The 12,685-nt window shown below is 35.5% G+C and overlaps 1 protein-coding gene across 1 annotated transcript; it reads left to right on the top strand.

The window, feature by feature from the left end:
* The first annotated feature begins 235 nt into the window (after nt 1–235).
* Nucleotides 236–9,017, top strand: LOC128236767 (28S ribosomal protein S31, mitochondrial-like). Its single transcript, XM_052951878.1, has 9 exons — nt 236–364; nt 2,162–2,407; nt 3,248–3,418; nt 3,954–4,024; nt 4,692–4,744; nt 5,095–5,144; nt 6,359–6,435; nt 7,084–7,224; nt 8,584–9,017. The coding sequence occupies exons 1-9, from the start codon at nt 285–287 to the stop codon at nt 8,862–8,864; spliced, it is 1,170 nt and encodes a 389-aa protein (XP_052807838.1). The 5' UTR covers nt 236–284; the 3' UTR covers nt 8,865–9,017.
* Nucleotides 9,018–12,685: the final 3,668 nt, after the last annotated feature.

Below are 12,685 nucleotides of genomic sequence, written 5' to 3'. Positions count from 1 at the left end.
TTTTGACCAAAATAAAATAAAATAATAATACTAATAAAAAAATGCATTACTGTATCTATCTCTGTTTAATGTCAACTCCTCTTCCGAGTGTTACTGACATGCATGTATCCAGGCAATGTGACGAGCACCTTTGGAACAAAGAGCATGTGCCCATTTAAAATAATAAGTTTTGATTTCTGACGCAAAATGAGCATATACATATTTATACAGTACCTTCCATAACCAGTCTGTGATTTCTCCAGTCCGGGTCAAATCCGGGGAATAAACCTGCCCCAATAGCTGTCATGCCGAGATTACAGTTAATTTGCGCCTATTGCAGGCTGATTAAGCAGTTAAAACATAATACAGGGCAAAAGTTGTTGGTGTAAGTGCAATTGTTGTTCTGCTTGATTTTGTTTGATTTTTGATGTACATTTTGGAATCATCTTTCATATAGTAACATATTTTCGCGATATGTCAAGGTTAAATACAACTATGCTATCGCTTTGATTTTAGGTCTTTCTGTAAATTCGTAATTTAATAACTTTCAGGGCATTTATTTAATCAGCAAATGATATTTTTTATAAATTAAACTGATTTGAAGTCATTAAAACTATAAATACGGGTATTGTCTGGTGTCGGTGGAATTACAGACAACCCGAAAAGCTGGGAAAACCCGAAAATCCTGTAAATGTTCTTAAGTATATACAATATTGTATGCGAGGTAGTTTGTACACCCGGATTTAATACTTCATTGTGTTTGTGGGTTGTATGCCGTAGTTGTTGGTGGTTGGAAGGGGTGGGGAAGTTGGAAAAGATATAATATATTATATATTAATTGTCAACAAAGCAAAATACCTTGGTGCTAATATAAAGTGCTTTATTACACAACTACCTCTCGTTCTGCAGGCGGACACTCAACCGTGTCCCTATAAAAGCTAGCTCTATAGCGAGACAGTATAAATTAATGCTTCTGTATACAAACTGTATACTATACCCGGTAGTCCAAATAATTGTACGTTGACGGATTTTTTTTAGATTTTTGATATGGCAAATCCTTCACGTACAAATTTTTTCGGTATCAAAAGTGGGTAGTTGTTCCGATCAGGATTCCGGGTTAAAGCATATGACGTCTATAAAATATCATAAAAACAAGAAATATTACCAGATAATGTTATTTTATATTAGTTCCGTACACAAAAATTAAATATCCAACTTATAATAGTGAGTTTGACGGCTTTTCTTCATTTCATTCTGTCAAAACATAACAATATATACAGGTAGGGCACCTGCAAGGCTTTAGGGCACAGTTTTAAATCTCTCGGAACATTTCGGCCATGGCCGAGTTGTTACGATTGTATAACGAGGTCTATCTCGAAGCTTTGTCGGAGATGGCCGAGTTATTACGATTGTATCGAGTTGTTCCCCTTCACATAATTGTTGTCTGTGTCAGTCAATTTTCGTTTTATTGGAAAGGTAAACAACTTGTTTTAATGCATTATATGCTTGTTTAGTGCAAAATAACATTTCACTTACATGGTAAAATATGAATATAACTCTTTATGATCAATTTCAACCATAAAATACTTCACTTAAAACAATTTCAATATTTTTAAAACACCCCCGTTTTTTGCACATTCCCGTTTAGACGTTAGGGATTGGAAGAATCCCGTATAACACGTCTATTATTTTAGACTACTGTACCCGGTTACACAAGATTTTGTTTGATTGATTTTAATTTGGTATAACTTTAGTTCATGTACTTACTTCTTAACTGGGCAAACCTTTACGATTAAACTTGAGAAACCTTTGAAAAGGGATTCTAAAGTTCGGGATTAATCCTGACAGTTACATCAAAAACAGAAGGAAGTACCTTGAAATGAAGATTAATGAATTTGATAAGAGTTCTAAGCCCCTTTACCCTGATTTTGGTATGAGTACCCAATTGCTGGTCACCCTTGATGTTGTGACCCAATCTGTTTCTTCATCAACGATAACTTTAGTGAGATGGAACCTAATGGTTGCGGGTTTCCAATGGTGGTTATTTTCATATATCATTGTAGAGCTGTATCAGGATGCAGGTACTTTTACATAAATCTTCTGGGTTTCTAAATTTGGTCCTTTTGGGATTTTTTTTTCTGTTAGAAAACAATTTTACTCATGTTTAATATTTTTTATGCAGAGAAAGGGCATGGCAAGCAGGACCTAGTAGGACTATAACCACAGGCAGTTTCCAACTCTGCAAGGAACGACAAAACAAGGGGCGAGATTTAGATGAAAATGAAGCAAAGAAGGAAGGTACAAGTGTGAAGGGAAGTAGACTAGAGGATGTAGCCAGGGAGAAAAATATGTCCTCAACATCCAGCGACAGTTCCAGTAGCTCCGAGTCTGACAGTGAAGGAAGCAGTTCTGACTCGGACATGGAAGCGTATGTTGATGATAATAGTTGTAACTTTCTCTGTATCTATTATGCTTTAGGATTGTTAGTAGCTGAACAATAAGATGGAAAGCTTTTGACTTCTTTTTTTGTTTGTTTATAATGAAAAAAGCTTTAAATGTATTTGTACAACTGAATTTTTATTTAACCAATGATTGGTTAAAATTGGAGAAAATGCAATAATTATGTATTAATTTACAAGTAAATGTGAAGGTTATACGCATGATTTTGATTGGGCTTCTGATAACAGAGTTTGTATTAAACAGGATTATCATTGAAAGTTTATCTTTAAAGGGCTAGACACCAGATTGTCTCAAAATCGGCAAATGCATTATTTCCATAAAACAAGCCTAGAATTGTCAATACGAGCTAGTATGAGACTGGTAATCCATTATTTTACATATTTAAAATGATATTTACCAGTTAAATAATAGCGCATAATGGTTTCCCAGTTTATAGTGTGTATATTTAGCATGTGAACATCACGCAATTAGTATTGATACATTAACTGACACTACTTTTGAATTAACTGGAATTTATGTGGTAGAAAAACCCAGTAAATTTTGAATTGGAAATATATGCGAAAAACACGAAAGATGCATGTGTCGTAGGCGAGTTGATACATCAGTAAGTTAGATTAAATGCGTTGTACACAAATATATCAATATTATGTAAAATTTTGACAATTTTCGATTTTTCTTGCAATTATATCATCTGGTGTCTAGTCCCTTTAATGTTCAGAAGGTGAACATAACAATAGAATTATTGTTACCTTTTTGTTTGTTTATATTGTGTTATTTAGTTGACCAGTTTAACTACCTCCTCTGTTAGGTTGGACCCGAAGCTTGTCTCGGCCGTGAAAGAGGTTGCAGAACACATGCCAGGGAACAAAAAGGAGGCGGAGACCAAAATCTTGGGCCAGCTACTGTCCCAATACAAGACCACCAGCAGTCAGAAGAATGGCCAGACCCCAAGAAAGAGCAAGGAGGCATGCAAAACTAAGTGAGCAGAGATATAATATATAGAAGATATATTTGGAGTTTTCTACTTAACTTTTCAAATGTTTCCCTTGGTTTAAATAAGTTAGTATGTGAAATTTAGGTTGTCCCGTTAGCACAGTGGTTAGCGCACTTGGTTCACACAAAGGCGACCCAGGTTTGATTCTCGGCCTGGGTGCATGTGAGTTTGGTTAGTGGTCACCATGCCAGACCAGTGGGTTTTCTTCAGGTACTCTGGTTTCCCCCACAACACAAGACTACACTCTCGCGCAACATCGTGCCAACGGGAGTGACTTAGAATAAGTTAGAATAACTTTCTTCACAATCGTTGTAAAATATATAATGTTTAAACTAATTTGTGAAATTCTGAAATTTAATATCTTGTTTCAGGCACTATTTCTTGCTATAGCATTGGTATATTCCAAGTATTAAAGAAAACAATCATATATGTAGTAGCGGTATCAGCACTAGTGAAGGCATTGATGTCAGTTAATTAACAGTTCCATACATGCTTTAAATCAGGCTTTGTCAACTTGCAGTATCCTGGAAGGCATGCAGTTTGACCTTGGACAAAGTCAGAAAAAGGTAGTGAGAGGGCAAAGGAAAGAGGGTATGTGATGGGTCTTAAATATACTCATTGGATTACACTTATGAACTGCATTATAACATTTTCTTTATTCCTTTAAATTATCTCACATCTTTTTTCCTTATTAAAGGCATCTCATTCAATAATTTATACAAGCAAAAGTAAACGCATTAACCTTTGGCCCATCGTGTAACATTCTCCTTTTGAAGAGTTTTAAAACTTACCATAAGTTTTAAAACTCTTCAAAAGGAGAATGTTACACAATGGGCCGATGATAATGGACATCATTTTAAGATTATCAAAATACAATAGTTTTTGTTATTTGGTAAATAAATTGGCTTAATGAAATAACTTTAGATCATTTTTTTATGAGAAATTTGGGCCTACTGTCCAACAATTTAAGTAATCTGTCCTCTTTAATCAAGCGTAGGTAGGGCAATGAAACTTCAAGAGAATACACATATACAAACATTTTAATAAATGAATTTAGACAGGTAGCATATATTTAAGTGATAACTATTATAAAAACTATTATTCTTAAATTATAATGAGAACATTCAATAGTTTTTCTTATTCCTATTAAAGGGATCTCATTCAATAATTTCAGCAATTACTTAAAACAACAAGTTTAGATATTTCAAGAATGTGAGTACTGTGTCTGTGCTAGATGTATTTTCATGTCTGATTTCAGCCAAGCTGAGCTCCATTGATGATGAGGATCCAGAGTCCGGAGAAAACACAAAGGTGTGTTAGTACAGAATGAAACAGGCATAGGATTAAATACATTTATGTGAATGTATTTGTAAAAATCCGTATCAAGGCTTTAGAATATAGTTTGGAATTATTATAGGCCTGTTCATAGTACGGCACATATTCAAGTTTAATTTGCGGTGTATTTCGGGCGGTGTCCAGTATGTTGCTGAATTAATAACTTGCAAAGCATTTGTCCTATCATCACCAAATTTGTTCAGATATAGGCATAATATCTCGAACAAGTTTGAGCATAAGCTGTATTGCTCAAGTCACTAAAGAGTGAACAATTCTCTACTGCAACATGGAAGTGTTGATCTGTGAACAATTCCCAACTGCTACAGGAAGTGTTTGTGATTGAACCATTCTCTACTGCTACGTGTGGTACTGTTCTGTAAACAATTCTCTACTGCTACATGTAGTTCTGGTGACTTTACAATTCTTTACTGCTACATGTAGTGCTGGTGACTTTACAATTCTTTACTGCTACATGTAGTGCTGGTGACTGAACAATTCTCTACTGCTACATGTCAGGGCTTTTTCTGTCCATTTTGGGAAAAAGACCCTAGACATTTTGGGAAATTTTGCGTCGTGAAAATGACGAAATTGGGAAATTTTACAATTAAAAGAAAAAGCTGTCTAGTCTCCTGCAAATTAGGAAATGATTTAATATAGTTTATTTTCCCTATAAAAGGCACACAAATATCAATCTTTGGGGTGTAAATATCTATTGCAATAAATCATGACAGATAATATTTCATACAGATCTCTGAATGTGATGAAAATCAATGATTTCCGAGTTCAATTATCAAAGAAACTTTACATCGCATAATTTATTAGGATGTGGAAAATGAACCAGTACAGGAAAAGACTTTCAAAAAAAAAAATTTTTTTTTTTTTGATTGGGATTTTTTTATGAAGATTGGGAAAAATATCTTATATTTTGCTTTGGGAATGGGTCCGATAGTCGGACCCGTTAGTACTATAGAAAAAGCCCTGCATGTAGTGCTGGTGACTGAACAATTCTTTACTGCTAGGTGTAGTTCTGTTGACTTTACAATTCTTTACTGCTACATGTAGTGCTGGTGACTGAACAATTCTTTACTGCTAGGTGTAGTTCTGTTGACTTTACAATTCTTTACTGCTACATGTAGTGCTGGTGACTGAACAATTCTTTACTGCTAGGTGTAGTTCTGTTGACTTTACAATTCTTTACTGCTACATGTAGTGCTGGTGACTGAACAATTCTTTACTGCTAGGTGTAGTTCTGTTGACTTTACAATTCTTTACTGCTACATGTAGTGCTGGTGACTGAACAATTCCCACTGCTACATGTAGTTCTGGTGACTTTACAATTCTTTACTGCTACGTGTAGTTCTGTTGACTTTACAATTCTTTACTGCTACGTGTAGTGCTGGCGACTGGACAATTCACTACTGCTACGTGTAGTGCTGGTGACTGGACAATTCACTACTGCTACGTGTAGTGCTGGTGACTGGACAATTCACTACTGCTACGTGTAGTGCTGGTGACTGGACAATTCTTTACTGCTACATGTAGTGCTGACCTGCTAACCATTTTTTACTGATATATATGTATCTTTTTCAGACAGCCAGGTATTGGTTTGTTCAGCGGAAAACCATTGGGGATATTCAAGAAGGCAGACTCAAAGACAGTAACATCAGGTAATGTTCTCAATGGTATAATGTGTTAGTTATTGTATAAGTTTATATGTTGTTTTAAAAGGAGGAAACAAAATATAATTGCCCTGTGTTACTGGCATTGTTGTCTGCATACAGTTTTTTTTTAGCTAGCCATAACTTTGCAAATGTATGGAAGATATTAATACCACTGTTATTATTTTTGATGGTGAACAGTGAAAGTTAAAGGGGCATGTGGATCAACTTGTAGTGTTCTTGCCTTTTCTTCAGTTCAAAAACATTGAAACACAGTGCAACATATAACCAGTGAAGTCAATATCTAAATGTAGTAAACAAACGATTAGAATACTGGAAAGTATGTTTTTGACATAAGCAAAAAACAATATGATCAGTCATGTGCATATAAGTATCTCAAATTAGGTGAGTATTTTATAAATGATTGTTTAAAAAGAGATGGTGGATTGAAGAAAGGATATTATGTGTGACATGACACATTTTTCGCCAGAAATGAAGATTTTATTTGTTTTTCGGTTTAATGCTAAATAGGGAGGGAAAAATGACATCAATGCCAAGTTATATAACCCTAGTGTAATATAAGAAAATATTCAGTGGAATGGTTGTTTTACTTTTTAAACAAGCATGGTCATGTGTTAAAACTCTTCATTGCCACAGGAAAGAGGAGTCTGTTGGACATAGTAGCGGAGGAGCGACGACGTGAGATGGAGCAGTTTCCACCACAGAATGGCTTTGAGGAGATGATTCGATGGACGCAGGAGGGCAAAATGTGGACCTTCCCCATCAATAACGAGGCTGGTGGGTCATCCTCAGTTTTGTTTGCTTATTTGTTTTTTAATAAAGTAGTCAAAGTTACCTTGATGTCGCCAGCTCAAAAAACGTAAGATATTCAAATGAAACTGAGTACACTTGTTTACAGAAACAAAATGCACATTTGTAGCAAAGACCATACATTCTTCTTGTTTGATACATGTGCTCATGGCAGGAGAATTAACACAATGTTTGATGACTTGATGTAGGTTTTCTGCAATGTAACACATATTAAATATGATAATGTCAGAGACATGTGTATCATAAACGATTAATCACAATGTTCTCTTGTGTTCTTGCTGTATAAACAAGAAGGTGGGTTCGCAACGTAATTCTATGAAGCGCACTAGCACTTCTTGGGAAATTCGCAGATGTGCCATACTGCATGAACAGACGGTAAAATAATTATTAAAAATTAGTGAAATCTTCTGCGGCTGAATATATTTATTGTTAAAGAAAGGTTTTTGACATACGTCTGTGTTATTCGAAAATTGTAAAGTTTTAAAATAAGCAATGACGTCAAAACCCTTTGTAGGTTATACAATATGGACCTCAAAATTTTTCTATTCAAAAGACTAGGCGATAAATATTATGATATGAACATTTAGTAACTAACCATGGGTCAGCTCTGCTGTACTTGTATGAGTGGAAAGCTTGTCAACAGAAGAAGGAGGATGCATAATTTTTCTTTTTCAAGTATACAGTATAAATGTCGGTATCAAAAGTTACAAACAGTGTTGTACTGTAATAAAGCCATACCAAATTGATCTTATGTTAAGGGACAGATTTAATTTCAAAACCTGCCTACCTGGGAAGTTGCATAGACAAACCAAGTTTATGTTCTTTGCAACAAACCCCATTGATTTCACTGATGATAATCTTAAATAAAGTATCATAAACATTTGCAGGTCCATACATCAAACACATTGAACTTATCCCTGTATAGTATATACTTTGACTCAGAATATTCTTATTTTATTATTAAGCTCAAGAAAATCATATTTCTTAGCTCAATTAAGTTTTTGCATTATTTTGTTGCTTTTTTATTCTGAAGGCTGAAAACTTACCTGTATGTAGACAATTGTAAAGAACTACGAAAAATTGTCAACAGGTTACCTTTTGGCTTGTTTGCATATCTAAGTGATTTGATTGGTTAAAAAAAATATTGGATAACTATTAACCAATGAGCAACTGGTTAGCTTTGGCCAAACAAAAGAATTAACCACTGGTTTACAATTGGCTGCTGCTGATGTACATGTAATTCATTTTGCCTTGCCTTACAAGTAGAACAATATAACTACAAGACATATCATGCAACAGTTTGAGACATTTCATGTTCCCTTGCAGGCTGGGAGGAAGAGAAGACGGTCAAGTTTCATGAGCATGTGCTACTGGAGAACCAGATCAGGGACTTTCCCCGCAAGGGCCCCATCCGACACTTTATGGAGCTTGTCACAGTCACACTCTCTAAAAACCCACACCTCACTGTACAACAGAAACATGAACACATAGACTGGTTTAGGAACTATTTTAATGAGAAAAGCGACATTCTGGAGGCCAAGTTAGGGGCTGATGGTATTATTAAGAGAAGTGATAAAATAGCTGGGAGTCCAGACAAAGGAGTGTGATGCTATTTGAAGAAATAGAACTGTTGAGAGTCTGAAGTATTCAAACTGTCACATGTGATATGGAGAGATTTTGCCAATAAAACTGTTGTAAAATGTGGTTGCAAGTTCCTTTTCTGTAGTAGCAATAAATAAAATGAGCATAGCTGAAGTATACATCCAATGATTCATGATGATTTTACATTTTAAGTTTTGAATATTGATATTGATGTCCTCCTTTGCTAGTAGTTGACCCCTATTGTTTTTTGAGTGAGTATATCAGAGGTCGAGGTCATTTAAGAAGTAGTAGTAAAAATGTTGTCAGCATAACAAGTCACAATTACTTGAAAACTGTTTGATCTAGGACCATGGAACTTCAGTGGAAGTAGCCCTCGACCTGTAAATGACCCATATTGTTTATGAGGTCAGGAGTTCAAAAAATCACGGTCAACAGTCTTGGGAAATCTTTGTTTGCACAAAAACCCAGAACTAATTTACTAGAACCATTTTACTGACCTGGTGGTTTGCCCTTAACCAATTGATGATCCTATAGTAAATAAAACATGGAAGGTTGTCCTATACCTTTGTTAAAACACCTCAATTCAATCATCCACATATTTCTGACAAAGCAAGGCTTAGAGGACAAACATCTCTTGTTTTAAGTATGTGTTAAAGTATGTTTATTACCTCTTTTTGAAAGAAAGGGCATAAAGGTTGGCAAATGTCGGTTGGCCAGATGGTCTTTGGGTCGGTTAAGAATGTCTTGTCCGGAAAATAACTAAAAGAACTTGAGAACAGTTTGAATTAGGGCCATGAAACGTCATTGGTACAATAACTTGAGAACGATAACATGAGAACGGTTTGACCGAGGACCATAAAACGTCTGATACATGTATTTATATGAAATTTTGAACACATGCTTTTCACTTACAATACGCACATATAGCAAGACCCAAACAAATGTACCTCTGAATGATTAACTAGCGAGTTCTACAAATTGTTCGACTGAAAAGTCCGATTTTTCAGTCGAGTATTGACATCCACTTACCAATTCCCACTACGTTCAATATGACGCTATTGAAAGACTAGGTTATTTGTACGATTACATCGCTATCTCGAACTTTCTACATCTTCGATTTTGGCAATTCCTCTCGCTTAACAAGTTATTGTAGGTTATATTGGCTTACCTCAAAAACACGTTCTTATTGAGTGCTAATATGACGTTGTACTGGTTGTCCAGTGGTAAGACACTTCACTGTCAATCCAAATGTCGTAGGTTCGATCCCCGCCTCATCCATAAAATACCTACCGTTTTCCGAATGGACGTTAAAATGGGCCGTATAACAATGATATATTCCGGCGCACTGTAAAGAACGGCAGCACGTAAATGAAACCGGGTAGTTCTAACCGTATCATTCTGTCTGTGCACTATACGCTACAACCTTATAAGTGGGACCGATCCCCAAGAATAGGCCACTTGCTGAGTAAAATCGGGATCTGGTCATTTCGTAACCTTTCCATTTCGTAACCGCTGAATCTTTGTTATTTCGTAACCACTCTGTTAGTAAAATCACGGAGTCAGTGATCAAGATTTTTCTTAATTTGAACGAAGTACACTGCGACAGTCTTGTAAAAGCTGCACTCTCACAGATATACCTTTTTTACAACTGTTTATTTTTTGTCTTGGAAAGAGCAAATTTTTGCGTAAATATCTGCAAACCAATGATATTAGATTGCTGACAAAAAATCAGTTTGTAGATTTTAATATTTCTGTTCGAAAATTAAAGTTTTATGGCTTAAACCGTTACTAACGGTTTAAGAAAAATGCATAAAACATCATTTTTTGAACTTAAATGTAAAAAATTGTGATCTATTTTTTTTTTGTCAGCAGTCTTATATCACTAGTTTCCATGGAATTTCTCAAAAATTGGCTCGTTCCAAGACAAAAAATAAAAACGTTGTCAACACGTTAAATCTGTGAGAGTGCAGCTTTAAGATATAAGCTACACACTTAACATTTACAATGACCGCACGAGTAAGAGCAAGAGCTTGCCAGCGTTATTTTATTTCCGCGAATAAAACAGGAGGTAAAAATCAAAACTCTGATAACTCACCAGTAATCGATGGCAAGTTTCATTATTATCTTTGATTATTTATCTAGATAAAAACGTACGAGGACTTACAGAGTCGTCATTTTGGTATACATTTACAGAAACATCATTCTACTCTTTAAGTGTTTGGTACCTGGCTTGCTTTTATTTGATTAAAACATCTTTATCGTACATTTCGATGCAAATACATTGAATATACATGTAAACCTAAAATTGATTGCGTAACAATGACATACAGCCGAGTCGGAATATATACCTATGCATTCAAAGATCTTAAAGTTCTCGTGGAGGGGCTTCTAGGGACTATGATGGTTTCAAACATCTCATTCACGATTTAAAGCATTTTATAGGTTATTTCAACAATATGGATTGAATGTGAACGCACACATGTTTATGGTGGTCCAGTACTATCAATCTTCGATCTTCTGCTGTCGACTCGAGCGTGTCACAGAATGGCACCAAAAAAGTTTTTTCTGTAACGAATCTCAGGACAATTATCTAATAGAATGTGTTACGCTTTGATATCATTGTTGTAAAAAAAGTACCAAAATGTAAAATTGTGTCGGAGACCGGGTTCGAACCCGCGTCGCCAAAATTTTAGTCCAGCGTCATACCCACTGCGCTACAATGGCTTATTCTAATATGGTGACGTAATTAAGCTATACGCCTACCTCGGTAATATCACGTGATAACACCGACTAGCCAATCACGCATAAGGAGTAAATTCTACCTGGTAGACATACCCAGTAATCTTTTCAAATGGAAAAAGACGAAATTACTGCTAAACTTAAATAAATTGTAAACTATGTGGTACTTCAGTTAATAAGTTTTAATGCATCGTACACATCGATGCCAAGATTATGTCAGTTTTCGACAATTTTCTTTTTTCTATCGCTATTTTATCATCCGTGAGACAGCCCCTTTAACATTCCGTGATCATCTACTTCAAAGCTCACGACCAGTTGTTTTTATGTATCATTGCTTGTGCCATTATAACTAGCATAGATGTTCTAAAAACATAATTTCAATTACAGCAGCAAACGTTAGTGCAGTTAATATAGCAAAACATATGCACAGCAATCTGCAAATTGAATCATATGTTCATTTGTCGTCAGCCTGTACCAAAGTCCGTCAACAAGGAACATTTATTTACAGTCAACGCGGGGCAAATATTTACTTGATTGATGTTAGATCGATACAAACAGTTCACCATAATGGACGTTATCATGGCCATATTCATGGAAATGGCTCTCGCCCAAACCCACTGTAAACAGGGCTTAGTGTAGACCGAGTTCACTGACCGAATAAACCAGTCGCTTTACGTATGGTAATGTCATATACTCTTTTGAAAAAAATGTGAGGGCGCCGGAATGGTCAAGAAGAAGCCATTTTAATGTTCAAACTAACACGCGTTTATGCAACACTTAAGAATTCACTTTGGGACCCAGACAACTTTAGGACCCAGACGACTTTCGGACCTAGACGACATTAGGTCAGCCTACTTAAGTTATGTTATCACTACTTGTATAATGGTTAAATAATAGAAATCGCTAAACGGTAATTTATTTCATTGAAATGTAAACGACGTTTTGGCTTGGTCCTATTTTATTAACATTTTCAAATGCGTAGTTGACCGACTATCTCGCACTTTTGGCAATTTTAAGGAATCCGACCCACAAATAAGCTAGTTCTGTGATAGCCCTATTAACCTTAATGTTAAATGTTGGTGCCTGT

The sequence above is a fragment of the Mya arenaria genome, chromosome 6 (assembly GCF_026914265.1).
Source record: "Mya arenaria isolate MELC-2E11 chromosome 6, ASM2691426v1".
Taxonomy (NCBI): Eukaryota; Metazoa; Mollusca; class Bivalvia; order Myida; family Myidae; genus Mya; species Mya arenaria.
The sequence above is the reverse complement of the archived record's forward strand: the minus strand, read 5'-3'. Positions and strand labels throughout refer to the sequence as shown.

Excerpts from the sequence above, each read along its gene's own strand:
- LOC128236767 (XM_052951878.1), top strand. The coding sequence starts at position 285 with ATGCCGAGATTACAGTTAATTTGCGCCTATTGCAGGCTGATTAAGCAG. Across the intron at positions 365-2,161 it reads ACAGGGCAAAAGTTGTTGGT|AGAAAGGGCATGGCAAGCAG; the intron begins GTAAGTGCAATT and ends TTTTTTATGCAG. Across the intron at positions 4,025-4,691 it reads GAGAGGGCAAAGGAAAGAGG|CCAAGCTGAGCTCCATTGAT; the intron begins GTATGTGATGGG and ends GTCTGATTTCAG.